The 19,073-nt window shown below is 46.7% G+C and overlaps 2 protein-coding genes and 1 long non-coding RNA gene across 5 annotated transcripts; 1 reads left to right on the forward strand and 2 right to left on the reverse strand.

Annotated features, from left to right (window-relative positions):
* Positions 1–3,554: 3,554 nt before the first annotated feature.
* Positions 3,555–5,919, reverse strand: LOC122159579 (C-C chemokine receptor type 8-like). Of its 3 annotated transcripts, XM_042817330.1 has the most exons (4): positions 5,848–5,919; positions 5,603–5,749; positions 5,451–5,513; positions 3,555–4,728 (listed from the first exon to the last, which is right to left on the reverse strand). In XM_042817330.1, the coding sequence occupies exons 3-4, from the start codon at positions 5,502–5,504 to the stop codon at positions 3,649–3,651; spliced, it is 1,134 nt and encodes a 377-aa protein (XP_042673264.1). In that variant the 5' UTR covers positions 5,505–5,513; positions 5,603–5,749; positions 5,848–5,919; the 3' UTR covers positions 3,555–3,648. The 3 variants fall into 3 exon arrangements, with proteins under 3 accessions (XP_042673264.1, XP_042673266.1, XP_042673263.1); XM_042817332.1 differs by having other exon boundaries at positions 3,555–4,443; positions 5,451–5,749; XM_042817329.1 differs by having other exon boundaries at positions 5,451–5,749.
* A 920-nt stretch (positions 5,920–6,839) lies between these two features.
* On the forward strand, positions 6,840–13,598 carry SLC25A38 (solute carrier family 25 member 38). The gene is made up of 7 exons (XM_042817333.1): positions 6,840–6,885; positions 7,136–7,257; positions 7,477–7,561; positions 8,336–8,515; positions 8,942–9,110; positions 9,726–9,892; positions 11,049–13,598. The coding sequence occupies exons 1-7, from the start codon at positions 6,865–6,867 to the stop codon at positions 11,169–11,171; spliced, it is 867 nt and encodes a 288-aa protein (XP_042673267.1). The 5' UTR covers positions 6,840–6,864; the 3' UTR covers positions 11,172–13,598.
* Positions 13,599–15,303: 1,705 nt separating this feature from the next.
* LOC122159581 lies at positions 15,304–17,107 on the reverse strand. Its single transcript, XR_006168562.1, has 3 exons — positions 16,923–17,107; positions 16,727–16,795; positions 15,304–16,382 (listed from the first exon to the last, which is right to left on the reverse strand). It is a non-coding gene; the product is annotated as an uncharacterized LOC122159581 (long non-coding RNA).
* Between the last annotated feature and the right edge of the window lie 1,966 nt (positions 17,108–19,073).

The following is a 19,073-nucleotide window of genomic DNA, read 5'->3' on the forward strand; positions in this document are numbered from 1 at the left end:
CAGGCCTGTCCCTTCAGAAAGGAGCACAGAGAACTGCCTGTTCTGCTGCCCACACAGCATCAGGATGTGGGTCTCACCTCCGCCCCTGCGGCAGCAGCAGCTCGCAGCGCCAGGCTGCAGCGAGGAGCTGAGGTTGGTCCGACTCCCAGTGCTGCTGCTGCAAGGAGGGAGGCAGCTGCCTTGGCAGGAAATCTTTATCGCTGCAGAGAGCTGTGTGCAAGGAGCAATGCATCCCCCTTTCAAAACACAGAGAGCTTTGGTGAAGCCCATGGTACTTGACATCTACCAGCTCGTTCATGCAGCGTAACGTCGTCCTGACTTGGTTGCTGGTGACCTGCAGCATGACATCTCAATCAGCACCAGAAATTAAAATTTTAATGACAGCAAAATAAGCCCATTTTTGCTACACTGTGGAATTCCAGCTGGGAGGATGCAAAGGAAGAGCACAGCAAACATACCAGCTCACCTGAGCAGCCGAGGATAGGCTGCAGGAGCACCGTGGAGGCACTGTGGGTCTTTGAGTGGTTTCTTTGCTCGAGACTCACTTGAGACTAACACTATGCATAGATCTAAAAGTTCACAGTCACCTCAGAGCATATCACACAAATACAGCGCATCCAGAACAAAGAAAACCCCAGCACCCAGGGTGAGCTGCACCCTGTTGTCCTCTCCTCACACCTTTCTGTGGCAGAAGCCTCACTGCAATCTGTGCACCTCTCATTTTGGTCACCATGCCTAAGCTACCACCTCCACACAGCTTTTCCTGAGATGCATGGAGAAACAACTTCTTGTTTGATTATTTTTGCTATTACTGGAAATTGCCCGCTGGGAGCACGACCTGAGAATAAATAGCAGATATTACTGGGCTTCAGAAGAGCGAGCCTGATGTGGTCCAGGGAGGGAGGGATGACTTTCTGTTAAACTTAGAGACACATACTTCAGAAAAAAATATTTTGCTCTTAATCTACGTGGCTTGGATCCCTTTTAGGCCACAGGTTAACTTGCTGAAAGATCTCTGTCCTGTTTTTGCATAGGTCAGGGGCTGCTTTACTCTACTGCAAATGATGTCCATTTCAGATCTGACTGCAAAACCTGATGTGCAGGGGATGGACAAGACAAGTGTTGGTGAAATTTAGCAAAAAAAAAAAAAGCTCTGTTCATACATAGAGGAGGAAGGGGAAAACGTGGGAATGGACAACAAGCATTTGATAAGGAGCCTCCTGTTACTAAAGGGACATTTTTACAATGCAGATACCCAACTCCTGAGCCTGCTTGTCTGCGGGTATGAAGGGGGTATAGCTCTGAAGGGTGGCACAGTGGTAGCATGGGCAGACAGAGAGTGTAGGCAGTGAGAAGGGATGGAAATGATTCTGCATTTCCCATTATTTTGTTATTTGAAGGTACTGCTATTTTCCTGCAGTGATCTTGTGATGGAAATTGAATGACTGTGCCAGCTGCTGGGGGGAGAGCTGTGCCATGCAAGGAAGGCTTTTGTCTGCAAGTCAGTTTTACAGAATCCTTTACTGCAGGATGCATGCCATGAAATCCTGCAGTGGTGCACATACACAAATATGTGCTGTGGGAAAGCAGAGGTTGTTGCCATCCTTGTGCTACGAGCAAGGTATGATATAGAGCACTACTGCTGCAAACCTCCAGGGGATACAGATAGCTGGTGCTGGCATCCTGTTCACCACACTTCAGCTTCAACCTTAATTTCTGTGAAACCCATTCTTGGGCATTTAAACGCTTGCACATACAAAAAAAAAGTCATGTTGAACAAAGGTGTCAAGTTGCCCAAATGGCAGGAGCTGCAGTGCAGAGCTGGTATTGAGGAAGTGGTTAAAACTCATCTTTTCACAGTCTTCGCTTTATCATTTGGGGAATCTGTCACTGCCCACATGAAGGAACATTACCTGTAGTATACATTATTATCAACCTGTTCTTGTAAAAGACTGCATTTTGCAGATCACCAATATGGATGCACATTAAAATAAACACTATCTGACGATCAGCAGCTAAAGAGAATTGCCTTCTGAGTTTTGTTCTGATCTTCTCTAGGAAATAACCTCAAGGGTACTCGAAAGGTGTGGGGATTTTACCAGGGGAGGCTGACTTGCTAGAAGATAACCTGCCCGAAGACAACCTGCTCTCAGTCTCTTTCTCCCAGGGAGAAGGAAAGAGGGAGAAAGAGAGAGGAGGTGGCTGGATGAATGGTCAGTTATGTGAATCTGCCAGGACAGAAGAAAATGTGCAATCTGAAATAATCAGTGATAGGACAGGGGAGTTCCTCAGATCTTGCATTTACACTGCAGGAAGAATCTTTATTATAAAACTTAAAACAGGGTGATATCCTGTAGAGAAAAATATACAAGGAACAAAAACTTCAAAGCACCATTGCATTTATCTGTCAATATTTGTGCTACCTCCCGCAGATCCCCAGGAAGATTTTACCCATCACTCTTACCATATAACAGTAATTTATTTGCTGCTTGCCTAATTCACTCATTCACTAAGCTCTGTCTGGAAACTTTGCTTAGATATCAGGTAGGAGCTAAGCCCTGGAGTGATTCCTTAAACTGAGGGACTGTTTCCCTTCACAAAGCATGCTCTCAACCCTGCAATGAGCACAGTCACCGCCTGTAGGATAAATCCACTCTGCTGAGACAAGGGAAAGAGCTGCCTGCTGTCCCAGGCTTGGAAATGAGAGCTGTTCCTCCCGACACCAGGCTCTCATCCACTCTCCAAAATTAGACATTTGTTCATGCAGACCAGAAGGCGGTGGCTTTCAGCCCCAGTGCCATAACCATCATCCATTTGGTATTAGTATGCAAACCACTGACCTTTCCTTAGGGGAGACTTAGTTGTCTCCCTCAGAGTGGCAGCTCACTCAGGATGCATGAGGAATTAAATAAGCATTAAAAAAAATAAATATTATACATGCATTTTGTCAACATCTAGGTGAGGAATACTGAGGTGTGACTTTGACACCCTATCTGCATAGAGAGGCTGTGTATTCCCATCCTTCAAGGTTTTCATCATTTCATTAGGAATATTGGAGGACCGTGTGTCCTGTGCTGGAGGGACAGGGCATATCTCTTGGTGTGAAGTCTGTTAATAATTTTTCAGCCTCACTTCCACAAAGTCGATTGGGCAGAAGGAGCTACTGGAAAGAGAGGAAGATGATAAAAAAGATGCTAAAAATAAGAATCCCAAATAATACAAGCAGGCTTAAGCAAATGATTCTACTTTTCTGGTACCTCCTGTCCTAAAAAGTTGTCTGAACAGTGCATCCCCATACTTCCCTGTGATAGAGACAAAAGTCTTCTTTGATAAACTATTCAGCTGGTGGGCAGGGGGTACCTGATGAATTTTGCAAGGTGATTTTCAGTGTTTGAAGTTCTCATTCACATTTGCTAAGCACGGGACAGAATAGTGTCCCTGTTCAGAATGGTGTCAGAGCACATGAAAGAGCAAGGTGCACTACAGCTTGCTCTGGTATTGTGTGATTTCCTAGTCTTACTTTGATAACAGGCCATTGCACTGAAACCTCCCCCTACAAGGAAACAGAAAGACTGTTTTTATTGAAGTACTGGGAGAATTTCTCGGTTTCAAATCAAGTCTAAAGTAGGGAGCTTCTGCCTTGCAGCTCTACAAGATGCTGCCGACGAAAGAGGACTGTGAGGATGCTGTATACAGAGAGGTGCGTCTGTCCGTGTTGCGTCTGTTGAAGGCACTGTGTCCTTTGCAGATCAAGAGAAAATGGGTATATTTGCCAAAAGCCTCACAGAGATACTTCTTAAACTTCTCCCCAACAAAGGCGTAGATGATGGGGTTGAGGCAGCAGTGCACAAGGGAGAGTGTCTCGGCCAGCTCCAAGGCCAGGTCAAGCCTTTGGCTAGTCTGGCAGTCATCGATGATATGCAAGCTCCTCATAGAGTCCAAAAAGAGCACGATATTGATGGGGGTCCAGAACAGGAAGAACACAATGACAACGATAAAAACCAATTTCATTGCTTTGTATTTGTTCTGAGTATGGCACCTCTGTAGGTTTCTCAAAATGTTGTGGTAGCAGAAAATGAGGATGCTGACAGGGAACAGCCACCCCATGATGTTGACTTCAGAATTACTGAAGACCTTCCAGCCATTACCGCTGCCAGGGTAGAGAGGGATGCACAGTGTCCTGTTATCATCATCCACTTCCTGGAAGAACACAAGGCCTGGCACTGATGCTAAAATGGCTACTGCCCAAAGGACCAGGCTTGCAATGATTCCATGGGTGGTTGTCCGGACCTGCAGGGCATACACAGAGTGCACAATGGCCAAGTACCTGTCAATGCTCATGATGGTTATGAAGAAGGCGCTGCTGTAGAAACCAATGAAGTAAGCAGAGCTGACAATTTTACACATGGCGTTGCCGAAAGTCCACTGGCTTACCAGGGAGTACTGAGTCAGGAAAGGGAGGGAGAAGACAAAGACGAGGTCAGAGATGGCGAGGTTCAGCAGATACACGTCAGTCATGGCCCTGATTTTCTTAAAGACTGTTAGGACCCAAACAACCAAAGCGTTTCCCATGAGGCCAACCACAAACAATATAGAGTACAGCACTGGAAAAAATGAAGATGCAAATGATGGAATACTTTCAAATTCACAGTCAGTGTCCAGTTCAGGGTAGTACATGTTATCATAGGGTGCAGAGGAGTTAACTGCTGGTGACAAATGGTAATCCACCTGTTCAAGGACAATGAAGTTCGTGAGATCCTAATCTCAAATTACATTCCTAGTAAAAATATAGTTCATCTCACATGAAGCCCACAAGTTAAAATCAGGTGTGCCTTGGCCAGGTCAGATGACACAAATGGGGAAAATGGAGAATGAACATGTGTGATGGCTCTGCCCTGACAGGATGAGGGTCTTGAGCCAGAGGGGCAGGGAAGATGAAAGGAAATGCAGCTGCTGTGATAAATCAGCCTCCTTCCACAACTTCTTGATGTGCCTAGTCCCATGTTTGTATCCAGCCTGATCGGCTGGTCCAAGTGCTGGAGGGAGCACCACCAAAATAGCAGTCAAATGGACCAGGGTGCTCAGAGAGCCCTCAGCAGAGGTTTTGCGGCTCAGCTCTATGTTCTGTCAAGATCTTTGTCCAGCTCATGGAGTCAGCTGGGTGCCCACGGCTCCAAAGCCATGCAGCTTCCTGGCAGTGCCCACCACAGCCTGCCCAGCCCACTGAGAGTGGTGAGGGCACATCTCCTGCACAGGGACTTCCCCTGTGACTCTAGGGAGGGGTGTGTGAGCCCTGACAAAAGCAGCCTCCTCTGCAGAAGGTGCCTTCACATACGCTGCTTTCAAAGAACCCCAACCACTGAGATTTGTTCCACATCCTCACTGTCCCCGCCAGAATGACCTCTCCCAGTGACAGCCCCTCAGGAACAAGCCCAGATGCATCCACTCACCGGCAAGTCCTCCTGCTTTCCTCCGGCCAGCAGGCTCCTCAGGTCCCCATCCATAATCCAGTACTGTGTGAAGTGCCAGAAAAATGTCTCAGTGTATAAAGCACATCTGAGAGGTAAGTATATCTTCATACATATATAGTGGCAGCGCTTACCTTAGTTTACCTTTCAGCACCAAGCCGCCAGCAAAGTCTTTACCCTGACAGCACAGAATCTCAAAGTGCCTCTTCCTCTGTGTGACAGATGTTATATTCAAGGTGCACAAACCCACAAGGCAGTCAGTTCATTCTCTTCAGTTCATGCTTACAGAAAAGGAAACGTGTGTCAGACTTATCTCCTGGATGATCAGTACGTCATTTCACATGAGCAGGAACGTCAATGAAAGAGCTCTGTCACTCACCCCACGCGTCTGCCAGGTGTCCTGTCTCCCACTGGGCGCCCCAGCACCGTTGCCCTGCATCACCGTGAGGGGGAAGCAGCACTGCTGTTCTTGCACACCAGGGACTATCGGGGAAGATGTCTGTGGGGGACGTCCCAGTGATGCAGATGAACAGGAGCCTGCATGTCACCCTTGTCAAAACCTGCACCAGTGGAGGTGACCCCACTGTTACTGTCCCCATCGTGCTGGGTCACCTCCTCATTCATCGTGATCATAACAAGAGAGCAAAGCTCCTCCAACCCCACAGCAAGGTGGGCACCAGGATGCCACGGTACTGCCAGAGCATCCAGCTCCTGCATGAGCTGTGAGCTGCTCGGCTGACATTGCCGCAGCCTCTGGTTGGCTCAGCAGGTCCCGGTGTCTGTAGCCGCCCCACGGATGCCCTGGTGGCTCCATGTGGGGATGAGGACGGCTCTGCCAGGGGGCAGCACGGCTGTGGGGTCTTTGGAGCCAGGGGCACCCAGCTGCCGCCATGAGCTGGACAAAGCAGCCTGACGCACCACCCCAGCACCACAAAAACCTCCACACAAACACACCTCACTTGGGTTTGCCAGCTTTATTGGAGGTGAAAGCTCACACCACTAGGCCAGCACTTCGAGACACGTGTAATTCACCGTGTCCTCAAAGCAGGAGCCAAACAAGGTGCCGACTCACAGAATCACTGATTCGTGACCCCTCAGAACGCGGGGTCTCAAAGCAGAGAAAGAAGCCCAAAGCAGCTTTCTAAACACAGCGCTCATCTCCAGGCCGCTCCACCACACACACCCGTGCTTAGTGATGCCCGCGGCACCGACCCATCACACGCCCGGGATGCAATAAGCCATATCTGACGCATCCCTCGGCACGCTAAGGGTTAAGAGTTGCGCATGCGCGGCTCGATCCCGCCGCCGTCCGAGCCCGCGCTGGGATTGGCCGCCGGCGGAAAGGTCCGCGCGTCATTGCCGCCCGCCGCGCTCACTGGTTCAGCTGGGCGGTGGGATGCCGGGGCGAGAGGACGAGGTAATGACGTGCGTCCGGCCCGCTGCGGCGCACGCGAAGCTCGCCGGGGTCCCGCGCGGCTCCCCCTGCATGGCAGACGGGGGGCGGCGGCCCGCGTCGCCCGCTGCCCGGCGCCCCGTGTGCCTCGGGGTGCGAGGTGCGGGACCCGGCCGCGCGGCCGCGCCTTAAAGGAGCGATTTTCCACCCTTCCCGTTCCTTGCGACGCGGTTTAGAAGCGGATAAAGCAGCCATGTCCCCCGTTCCCCTCCAGATGCACCCCGTGCTGAAGGCCTTCGTCTGCGGCTCCATCAGCGGCACCTGCTCCACGCTGCTCTTTCAGCCCCTCGATCTGCTGAAGACCCGCCTGCAGACCTTGCAGCCGGCCGTGGGAGGGTGAGGGCTGCGGGGTTGCGCCGACCGCCCTTGGAGGGTAACTGGGTGGGTAATTGGACGGGTAACTGGTTCCGAGGCCCTATGGAGCAGCGGCGTGTTCTGGAAGGAGCGGCCAAGGGGCCACGAGGAGTGTATGAGGGCCGGGGTGACACGTGGAGGTGCGGCGATGGGCCCGGTGGTGCGGGGAGGCATTGGAGTGCTGTCTGGTATTCCTTCCAGGTCCGGTCGTGCTGGGATGGTGACGGTGCTTTTCAGGGTGGTTCGAACTGAAAGTCTTCTGGGGCTGTGGAAAGGCGTCTCTCCCGTAAGTGGCTCTTCCGACCTTGACTTAATAATTACATGCACAAGCAAACCTGCCGTTTATTGATAACTAAGGACTGGATTGAAGTGGCTGGCTCCTGTACAATTATGAACGAAGTCATGTGATGTGGATGGTTAAATCCCCTTGTAAGAAGTTAATGGTTAATGTGGTGAGTGCCACTGGTGCAGTCACTGCGCGTTTGCAATCCAGAGCAGCTGAATGCACGAATAAACTTTGTAAAAGTGAGTGGCAGCTGCACCAACCTCATTCTGCTTTGGGATACTGTCTTTACTATGAGAGTGGTGAGGTGCTGGAACAGGCTGCACAGAGAGGTTGTGGATGCCCCGTCCCTGGAGGTGTTCAAGGCTAGGTTGGATGGGGCCCTGGGCAGCCTGATCTGGTATTAAATGTGGAGATTGGTGGACCTGCATGTGGCAGGGGGTTGGAGGTTCATGGTTCTTGAGCTCCCTTCCAAACCTGGCCGTTCTGTGATCCTGGCCCCACTTGAACCCACTGCATCTAAGTGGCATTAGTTTTTCCTCCTCTTCTTTCCTTAGCCTCTGTTGACTTGACTCCTGCCCATTAGATTTATGAACAGTGATGAGATCCTTGCTCTTTCAGCCTTTCTTCATAAGGGAGGTGCTCCAGGCTCCTCATGACCTTTGTCACCATCTTTGTGACACTCTTCCTTATGCCCCAGGAAACCATTGGCTTTTAGTGATATGTTTTGTCTAAAGTATGTTTTTTCTGTCTTTCTTTGCTTCTGCTTCTGTGAAGTCCTTTGCAAGATGTATTCCTGGGGTCGGGATTTACTTCAGCACTCTGTACACCATGAAGCAGAAGTTTCTAGGGGACCGTTCACCCACAGCCCTGGAGTCTGTCTTTCTGGGTGCCACTGCACGTGCAGTATCTGGGATTTGCATGTTGCCAGTAACAGTGGTGAAGACACGGTATGAGGTGAGTATGACTTTCTAATTAGTTCACTGTTAATGATGTCACATCCCTTTCTCCTGATGACAGACATTTTTGTCAGGAGGAAATTGCTGCCCCTTGGTACAGCCAGGGATTGTAGTCGTGGTGTCATCCTGCTTCACACATTGGGCCACAAGTGCCAAGCCATACCACTGATAACTAGGCAGAAAGTGAATGTGAAACTCACACTGAGATTTTAAAGTTCTGTTTGTATGCAGTGCCTCTGTAATTGTAGGATACTTTTTGTTTTACCTTCTTGAAGGACTTTTAGAGGCTGAGGTAGCTGGAACACAGTTTTTGCCTTGGGCTTTCATCTCTACTGCCATATCTTGTATCAGATGAGAACACTGGCCTCAGGGTGTGAGTGGAGCTCCTTGGCTTGTGATGACTGACTCTTACCTACCTCTGCAGAGTGGAAGATTTGGCTATGGGAGCGTGTATGGAGCTCTGAAGAGTATCTATCAGACAGAAGGGGCTCGTGGCATGTTCAGTGGGCTCACTGCCACCCTGCTACGGGATGCACCTTTCTCTGGGATCTACCTGATGTTCTACACGCAGACCAAAAAACTCACACCTCAGGGTAAGGCTGAACTTTGGAGGCTGTGACATAAAACATTGCTTTTCTCTCATTGTGCCCTATAATTCCCTGCTCTGCTTATTGCACGTGTCATCAGTAGTTCAGTTACTCTGCTGTGGGGCTTTAGGTGAGATGTTTGCCTTTTGGTTGTGGAGAGCTAATAGATCTCATGTCAGTATAGAAATGGAAATTGGACCAAGATTTACTGTCTTTTTGAGGACTCTTGCTTAAGGTAGGTGAGTGATGCATAAGTTAGGGTAGTGAAGAACTGAAAGAGGGGATGTGTTAAGCAGTGGTTTTTGCTGCTGGTTGTCTTGTATACTGATTAGTTTCCACTGAGCTTGGGTTTCTGCTTAAGGAACTGGCTGAGGCAAGACTTAAACAACTTTTCCTTATCTAAGTTCCTGTTACATTCAGTTCCTTAGCAGTGAGTGCTTTAAACTGTTCTAACTTTTAACTTGTAGCCATTTCTCCCCTTCTGCTCTACCGTCAGGAGATTTTAACTTCTGTCATGTTCTGCCATTGATTCTATAATTCAGTAGATTTTCACTTCATTATGCAGTGTGGGTATTATTGGCCTCTTTTGTATCTGAGTGGGTTCCCTCTTCTCTGTCACAGTCCAGCTGGATCCAGTGCTCATGCCTGTGGTGAATTTTGGCTGTGGGATCTTCGCGGGAATCTTGGCTTCGCTGGCAACGCAGCCTGCTGATGTCATCAAAACACACATGCAGCTGTCCCCTAAAAAGTACCGCAGGACAAGCCAGGCCATTGCCTTCATCTACAGGGTAAGGTGAATCTCTTCTAATTGGTGCAGCTGCAGCCTTGCTTCTGAGTCTTTGTGCCCAGAGCACAGTTATGCTGAGTAAGTTGTCTGTATGCTCTTGCAGTTTGGCTATTCACTGTGAGCATTTTCAGAAGATGAGGGGGGTCATTCTGGGGGAGTCTGAGGCTGAATCTCTTGTTACTGTTTTTTGCGTGGGGAATTTTGCTCAGGGAATTAACTGGATGGGTGCTGTGGTTGATGGTTTGAAGGCAGATGTTTCAGTCTGTTCCTTGAGTTTCTTTGTATTTAACAGGCTATTAGCACTACTCAGATTATTTCCTGCTCCTCTTGAATGGATTACAAGGGAGTGGAACTTACTCCCCAATTACTCTTGCCATTCCCAAATCCTTTAACTGTTTGCACAAAATTACAGAAGGTAGGCAGTTGAAGAGTAAGCTGTGCCCACCTTTGTGCTCTAATTCCACAAGTATCTCTCCACACAGATCTGCCTCATGCATCAAGCTGCTGAATGATAACGCTTCAGTTGTCTGCTATGCCTGCTATGTCTTCACACTGGTGGTTACTTTAGCTCTGAATGTGAGCTTGGAGTAGCTGTGCTTGCAGCTGCTGCCACCTGTGTAGGCACATTTGTAATTACCACACTAAGGCAAAGGGTTTCCTTAGAATGTAGTAGATCTTAGCAGCTTTGCTTTGTTTTCTTTCCTAAACAAGAATCTGTATTTGTGTATGGATTTTTTTTTTTTTGTGCATCCTCCTAACAGATGTATTTATTTTCAGTACTTATAAATTTCAGTTTTTAAAGAACAGTTATGTTATTTTTCTGTACAGGAATGAGCACTCAAACAAGGACAAGTCATTTTCCTGAAGCAGATTGAAACGATTGCTCCTTGACATTTTCTTTGTCAGGCTAGAGTGTGGCTTTCCCTGTCCTTTGTTATTTTGGCATACCCTTCTCCTTCTTTTTTCAGTGGGTGCCCTGTAATTGCACAGTGTTTTGGATTCTCCCTGAAGGTTGAATGTAATTTAAGCCTGGATCTTTCAGAGGCTGATCTGAATCTGAGCTGAAATACATGCTGGGCTGTTCCATGTAATAAATGATGAGGATTTAAAATGCTGGAGGTAGATGGTAATGGATTGCTGTTTGTTTTCTGCTGCAGGACTTTGGGTTGGTTGGCTTCTTCAGAGGCGGTGTGCCTCGTGCCCTCAGGCGTACTTTGATGGCAGCAATGGCGTGGACTGTATATGAGCAGATGATGGAAAAAATGGGCTTGAAATCCTGACTGACTTGCACTGGAACTGCCCAGCCTCACTCCTTCTCCTGCTTGCTGTGACCAGCTGGCACTGGAAAGCTCCCAGCTCCAAGGAGGAATAAGCCTTGCTCAGCTGGGAGGAAGAAAGCCCTTCTGAGGCAGAGGATTAGGCCTTTAGGGAAGTAGAAGGAAGAAAGATCAAATCTTTGCATCTTTTGATCAGTGCATTCCAGAAGGACTGTACTTGGGACTGCCTTGGGCAGGGTTTCCACAGCATGGTATCTATGCTGAGAGAAGCCCATTTTAAAAATAGCTCTGTGCGTGCCACCTTTATGCAATGAGAAATTGCTGAGTGTCTGAGGAGAAAACAGTGAGGGCAGTGTTGACTGCAGAACCTGCTTGTGTTTTCCTTGCTGTCTGGCCAGTAAGGCCATCATGGTACACCATCTGATGCAGATCCTTCTTCCTCATATGCTTTGTTCTCCCCGGGAGCACTGCAGACCACAGTAGAAGACTGGATATGTGTCTTGATGTTTATAATGCAAGAGTGGATGGAAGAGAAAAGAGGCCCCGAGGGAAAACTAGGAATACATTTTCTGTCATTATTTTTGTACTGTGCTTGATAGCAGAGAAAGTAATGTGCACCTCCCTGCTGTGTTGCCTCATTTGGTAACTGAGCATCTTAACACTTCAAATACATTTCTGTAGCTACAACAGCGTTTGCAGTGGAATTAGAAAGAGTAAGGCACTTTAAACCAGAAGTAGAGAGCGCATTAGTTGCTACCAAAGTTCTCCTGATTCTCTGAAAGACATTTTTCCTGCTGGTCAGACTATATCAGGAAAACTCAAATGTTTTTTATCCAGTTGTACTAGAGACTTACTTGCCTCCTGTTGCTCATTTGCTGATCCCTCTGCTCCTTAGATGTAGCTTTTAAGGTCATAGCTTCCAGAGCGTAAATGTATAATGGAAGCAGGTACTGCTACTGTACTGACACTTTAAATTTCCCTGAGAAGCCACTACTGACTGCATGTGGAATATCTTTGGTTTGAGAGAAGAGGCTGTTCTTTTCTCTAAGCTTTCTCCAAAGTTCGAGGGGTTTGAGTGTTTGGTAAGGACAAAGAAACCCTGGACAGATTGTCAGATGTTCATTTTCTTTTAGCAGGTAGCCTGTTCTTATTTTAGTATTCCTGATGTAGCAATGGGAAAGCACTGTACAAATTGTGCACACAGAGGCATAATGAGGCACGTGAGCAAGGAAAGCTAGGTGACAAATCTTGTATTAAGTTATGTCCTCATTAGAAATCTAAAATGCAGGAATACTTCAGTGGCTTTTAGGCCCTCTCCTTCTGCCTGGTCAAGTAACAAAGACCTGAAGAATCTAGTTGACTGCTGGTGTCTTCAAAGTCAACTGATTTTTATCTGGGTTCTAGGCTAATGCTGTGTTAGATTTTTTTCTTCTTGAAAGCCCTTCCATTGCCTGCACTTTTTGGAGAATGAGGAGGCTCTTCAATGTTGCAGCAGTGTGAAAAAGTGTGTGCTTCTGACATGTGAACTAGCCTGGGCTCTTGGTTTTTAACAAACCTAAGTTTCACCACCTGTTTCATCAGCGGTTGGTGTTGTAAATCCAAAGACCTCTCTAGACAGGAGCCAGTGAGTTTTGTCATGTGAGTTTGTTTTTATTATTTCTCTTGTTGCTTCCCTTACATATAGGGTAAGAGAGAGCCTGAGGTTCTGCTTTGTGATCTGACATCTGTGTCAATAGGCAGGAAGACTCAGCTTCCTCAGCTCTGATCCTCACTACCCCTCACCCTTTTACTCTCTTCAAAAACATTCTATTTCTAGAGTGATTTGTTGAAGTTACTTTTTGATAGTTATACCAAGTCAAAAACAATTTTTTGGATATATTGCTTGTGATGTTCTGTGCTTCTAATGAACAACAAATTATTGTTGTGCAACTTAAATGCAAATAAAAACCAAAGAAAATTCCAGAGGCAGGTACTGAGTCTCCTGTCTGCATAACCCCTGCAATTCAGTGCTAACAATCCCAGCAGATAATCACTGACAAAGTCATTTTAGCCTGGATTTTGGAGAAGCTAAGGTGACAGTGTGAGCTTTTTTAGATTGCCAGATCACCATCAGACCCCTCTCCCAATGACCTCACTTGTTGGCAATTCCATGTTAGTGAACGTGCATTGATTCTGTTATTCCTGCAGCTGTGCTCTAAGAACACAACTGGTTAACAGATGGAGGCAGTCAGTATTTACCTGAAAATTATAAAGATACAGGAGAAATAGTCTGATTGTCTATTGATTTTGTGTTATTTCCATGCTGCCTGTAGTGTTTTTTTCTTTTTTTTTGACTGGAGCTTTGGGACAGTATTTTGAGTGTATGTTTACATGAAATATTTATGTGATAAGGAATATATTTATATTAAAAGCTGTGGTTACCAAAATTAAGAATGTCTTCTGAATATTTCTTCCAAAAAAGAAAATCTAAAGGGGTGGGATGGAGAAGAGGCTTAGGAAAGCAAAAGAAGCTTCCCAAGGGAACTGAACTATTGGATGAGCTGAGATTTATGCAAGGCAGTGAGTATTCTCTTCTGGGGGCATAGTAAACACACCTAAATTGTTTTTTATTAAATGGAAAGAAATAATACATAGCAATTCTTGTCTTTCTCACACCATCCTATGTCTGCCTGTTGTGTGTGTCAAAACTGATAAGAAATTTAATCTCAATATCCAGTGTTAAAAATGCTTTCAGATGCTGGCATTCTGAGCACGCTGGGTAGTGACTAACTTTTTCATCTCCAGCCAACCTGAACTGTGCTATTCAGGCAGTCTGCTCTTAACAAAAGGCCAGAAATTGTGCCTGGGATTTCATTTTCCACTGCAAAGCATGGTGCAAGGAGACAGCTGACTGCTGACCTCCTCTTGTCATAGTGCTGACCTGGGATTCATAGCATGCAGAGCTCCCAGAGCTGCTGCCTTGCAGACCCACATTCACTTCAGAGGGCGTTTCTGTTCGCACCACTGCCAACTGTCCAGCTGGGAGGAGAGATAAGGGACAGGTTTGTCAACCCTGGGGGGCGGGGAAGGGAACAGCTGAAGTCCTTGTAATAAAACATTGCCTTTACTCTGCCTTCTACTAAAAAAAAAAACAGGCAAAATGAGGCTAAAGATGAGACATCTGCAACTTCTGTAGAACTAGAAGGCTTTGTTTCTCCAACATGTGAAAGAAAAGCCTTTGGAATGCAGGCCAAGCTGGAATTTATGAAGATAATACTAGTAAGGCTCTAACAGATAGCAGTTCTAACTTCAGTAATGCAGTTGTGACACATTTTTCTCCCATGAAACTGCAAGCTGAAGGGAAAATTATATCTTCAGAAAAAGAACCCTGCCTCCATGCACTGCATGAGTTGTCACTGCACTGAGTACTATCCTCAGTTTCATGGAGTTTTCAGCACGTTTCTGAAGAAAGCTGTAGCTGTTCCCAGAGGCAGTTTCCACAGAAGTATGTAGCATGATATGCAATGACAAACAGCCTCACAAAATTCAGTCACTGTGTTTGCATAAAGGCAAGTGGGACCACCTCTGGACAAAAGCCACGCAGCTACAGGAGAATGGTTCTTTCTTTTCCCAGTGTACCATGCACTCAGTTAAACCTGTACTTGGAAGGACCCGAAGTTCACCTGTTAGGCTGTGCACTGCGTGTGTTAATGTCTGCAAACACTGCTTTTGTACAATACTGCACAGCTTCACTGGATATGGGCCCATCTCCACACATAAAAATGAAACCAAGGTGTAAAAACAGATACAGGGTAATGAAGATAATCTGTTGCTTCAAATAAAAATACCATCAACTTTAAAAAAAAAAAAAAACAAAACACAACACACAACACCTCCAGACCTCCAGTGACCCTGGTTGCCTTCTGCCAGTTGCCTTTTCTCTCTGTTCTAACAGGATAAGGGAAGCAAAGCCCTCTCCTCCCTTCCCCATGGGGGTCACCCTGGAACAGACTCTTCCTCTTCATGGTCCAGGGACAGGGGGAAGAGGGACACACAGACAACGTGAGATGAGAAGGAAGGACTCGCACAACGTAGAAAAGGTAATGTGTCTTTTATTGACCATAGGAAGACTGTGTTAGCTGGCTAACACCTCTGTTTCCCACCTGTGGGATGTCCTTCCTGAAGCAGTGTGAGGCCATAATCCTCTCGGCTTGACTATTTCTGCATCTTTGTCAATGGGATCCTAGGCATGGTGCTGCACAACTGTATCCCCTTCACTGGATGCTCATCAGTTCCACTGAATGGAACTACCAGACCAGAACTTTGTGGGACAGGGAAAAAAAGGCTTAAACAACACCTGTAACTCAGTAACTCCATGGATAGTAGGGAGGCTGTGCACAGACTGGCTGAAGCCAACGCCTTCACTCTCCATTTCCTCAGTTGCCTTCTGGCAGTGGACCAAAGCACCCTTTCAAGGCACTGGGCTGAGGCATCAGAGAAGCCAGCGTCTCATTTAGCTGAGTTCCCACCTCTTCATTGAGGAATCCTAGGCAACATGAACAGTGCAAACCTTTGTGGGAGATGGCTGTGTATTTATGTTCTCATTTTGGTCTTAGTGCGGATTTTCCTCCACTGACTCCATACTATCACCTGCATGACACCTCCAGACATGCTTGATGGCAAAGATGGAGCCCAAAGATCTGCCTTCCTGATCCTCTCTCATGTCACCCACCAAATAAACCATTCAACCCATTCTTCAGAGGATCCCTTCTGCACAGATGTCTGTGCAGCAGCCAGGTGGCTTTCCCTCCACTTGGGGATCCCATTACAGACTCCTTGCTCAGAGGTGGCTCCTAGCAAGGGCTGTTGCTCTTCCCAGCAGCCTGGGTTAGCTGCCAGGGAGATTGTCTTTCTGAGGCTTTGTGAGCACGCCAGGAACCTCAACCTTGCTGATGGACTTCTCAGAGGTTGGCACGAACTCAGTGATGCTTCTGTGCCATCCTGCCTCAAGTCTCATTGCTGCTGCAGAAGTGACCATATGCTGAGGACTCCTTTTTGTGGATTCACTCCCGTGTGCCATCTTGCTTGCTAAGGCTACTCCTATGTTCAGGAAAAGCCTTCTGTGTCCCATTGGGCATCCTGGGCTCCAACCCTGCTGCTCTGCACAAGGCTTCTTCAGAGATGTCACTGCCTTGCTGGTACTGACAGTTCAAAATAGCCCCAGACCACACAGATCTGAAATCATAGAGTGATTCTGTGAGCTAGAAAGGACCCACAAATCAAATTCCTGGCTCAACCGTAGAGAAAGTAATCGCATTACTACATTTAAACAGCACACTGCTAATATTTGAGAACACAAAGCAGACCTGAATTAGGCCTCCATTTAATGGGAAATAATCCAGCAGTTGTGGCAGGGGTGTTCTGTCACAAACTCACCCAGTCTAAAACTTAAAACAAAAATATCTTAAAGCCATAATTAGACTTCAGCAAGCTCTGTAACGCTGGGAGCATATTTGCATTCCCCTTGGCCACTTCTCCCAAGCCACCACAGTATTTCATGACTTAGTTTCAAAACTCACCATGAAGGGTCCTGTGTCACCTTTGGCTCACTGCCATCTGCATACAGATCCCTCCTGTACTGTAGCTTTCTGCACAGAACACAACATACAACTGTAAGTGAGCTGTCTGTTCATGCTGACACACACAAAAAGTGAAATGAAAATCAGCTCCACTGGATTTCATTAGCGCAGATCATAACAGCTATGAAGATCTTACCCTCATAAAGAAATATCCCAGCTGGTGAAGAAGCAAACTTACTGCAGTAATCAGGATAAGTTTCATTCTTTATCACATGAGAAACATGCAGAACTGACTTAAAGCAAGCTATGAACAAGAGCTGGAGATCACTTTGAATAGCCTCAAATGCAACACATACAGAAAAGCTGTTCTTTCCCAGCTTTTTGCTTATGCCAACAAGAATTTAGCTGAGGCCTCCTTCTCTTTTCCTTCTGTGCTAACTGCCGCATTTGTTGGCTGCACTGAGGGTTTCTAGCACATAGAAACAGGGTGTTTGTTCTGTGCACCAGCTTTCCGCATCTCAAGTTGGTGACATGTTGGAACCACACAGCCACAACAGAAACAACCACACAGAAACAAGGAAGCACTTCAGAGCCACAGCTACTGCCGTTCTTCACCTGACTGGTATTAAAGGTGCTATCATATTTAATTTTTATCTACACATCTTACCCTCCTGGTTTCCATGGATTTAAATCATTGTTAATTGTTCGAATCTACAACCACTGATCTCAATGGTTTTACGACACAAACTTATGTTTTGCTGAAGGCATCTAAGTCTACGAACAGAAATGGACATACACTGAGTAAGAGCTGAAGTCCTGCAGACAGACCTGATCTATGCAGGAAACCTTCTCTAGCTCTGTGGTTTTCTGAAACCATCTCGCTGCCTAAGCAGTGGACTGAGCTGCAGACTTCAGGCTGCCAAAAACTGACTGCAGCCATTTTAAACTCCTTTAACATTGTCCTGCAAATGGCATCTGGTAGCTGGTGTCCTACCTGCCAATCCTATACACAGAGAACAAAAAATGTATTTAGTTTGTATTTGTGCAAAGATGGGTGCTAGGTGCAAATTTCACAAAGCTAGCACACCTTCAGCAGACCCACAAAATAGTACTTATATTAGTCTGTAGTTACATAGACATTTACTGCAAGAAATAGCATTAGATATATCTACTTGTTTTCTATTGGCTCTATGTACCCAAACTAGCATGCATGCTCCCCGCTGTGGAGGAGGCATTTTTGGCTTTAAGCTGAGTCAGTGGTCACCATCTCCATTACACAAGCTGAAAGAGCTGGGTCTGTTCAGACTAGAGAAGGCTTCAAGAAGACCTGATTGTGATCTTTCAGTATCTAAAGGGGGATGATAAGGTAGGAGACATACTTTTCAGCAGAGTCTGCTGTGGTGGTTTCAAACTGAAAGAGGGAAGGTTAAGACTGGATATAAGGAACTTATTTATTTATTAACAATAAGGATAGTGAGACATTGCAAAAGGTTGCCCAGAGATGTGATGGATGCTGTCCTTGGACTCACTCAAGGCCAGGCTGAATGGGGCACTGAGCAGTGATCTAGCTGCAGATGTCCCTGTTCACTGCAGGGAGCTGGACTAGGTGGCCATTAAGGGTCCCTTCCAACTCAAATGATTCTATGATCTCCCCCTGCCACTTAACCTTTCCCCCAACTACCAGCTGAGAGCTGGGGCTTTTCAGCCTGGAGAAGGCTCCAGGGGGACCATATAGCAGCCTGCCAGTACCTGGAGGGTGCCTACAGGAAAGCTGTGGAGGGACTTTTTATAAGGGCATGTAGCAACAGGACAGGAGAAATGGTTTTAAACTCGAAGAGGATAGATTTAGAATAGATGTTAGGAAGACATTATTTCCTGTGAGAGTAGTGAGGCACCTGAACAGGTTGCCCACAGAGGCTGTTAATGCCCCCTCCCTGGAGTTGTTCAAGACCAGGCTGGATGGGGCTCTGAGCAACCTGGTCTAGTGGGAGGTGGCTATAGTAGAGGAGCTGGAACTAAATGTCCCTTCCAACCCAAACCATTCTATGACTCTGTGATTAGTGATTGAGCCATTTTGAAGTGTCTCAGTACACAAAAAAAGTGAATTTTCAGGTTGCTTAAGAAAATAATTAAAAATACTGTCAAGCTTTATGACCCTTCCAAGGCCTTTCATGAGTTGTGGAGCAAGAGCTCTTGCAGATGGAAGAGTTAGTCCACCTGAAAAGGCCCAAGGTGCAAGTATAAGAAATTAGAGATTGCAGAGGAGCTTGGAATGCTTATGAGCAGCACTCATTTGATAACACTGCATGTATTGCATTTTCTCTACTAATCTTTCAATCATGTTCAA

Source organism: Centrocercus urophasianus, unplaced genomic scaffold, assembly GCF_019232065.1.
Source record: "Centrocercus urophasianus isolate 14NV4802_14NV808 unplaced genomic scaffold, USGS_Curo_1.0 seq_16, whole genome shotgun sequence".
Lineage (NCBI taxonomy): Eukaryota > Metazoa > Chordata > Aves > Galliformes > Phasianidae > Centrocercus > Centrocercus urophasianus.

Coding starts and splice junctions, on each gene's coding strand:
- SLC25A38 (XM_042817333.1), top strand. CDS start 6,865: ATGCCGGGGCGAGAGGACGAG. Junction 7,562..8,335: donor TGTGGAAAGGCGTCTCTCCC/GTAAGTGGCTCT, acceptor GCTTCTGTGAAG/TCCTTTGCAAGATGTATTCC. Junction 8,516..8,941: donor TGGTGAAGACACGGTATGAG/GTGAGTATGACT, acceptor CTACCTCTGCAG/AGTGGAAGATTTGGCTATGG.
- LOC122159579 (XM_042817329.1), bottom strand. CDS start 5,579: ATGAAGATATACTTACCTCTCAGATGTGCTTTATACACTGAGACATTT. Junction 4,729..5,450: donor GAAAGCAGGAGGACTTGCCG/GTGAGTGGATGC, acceptor GTCCTTGAACAG/GTGGATTACCATTTGTCACC.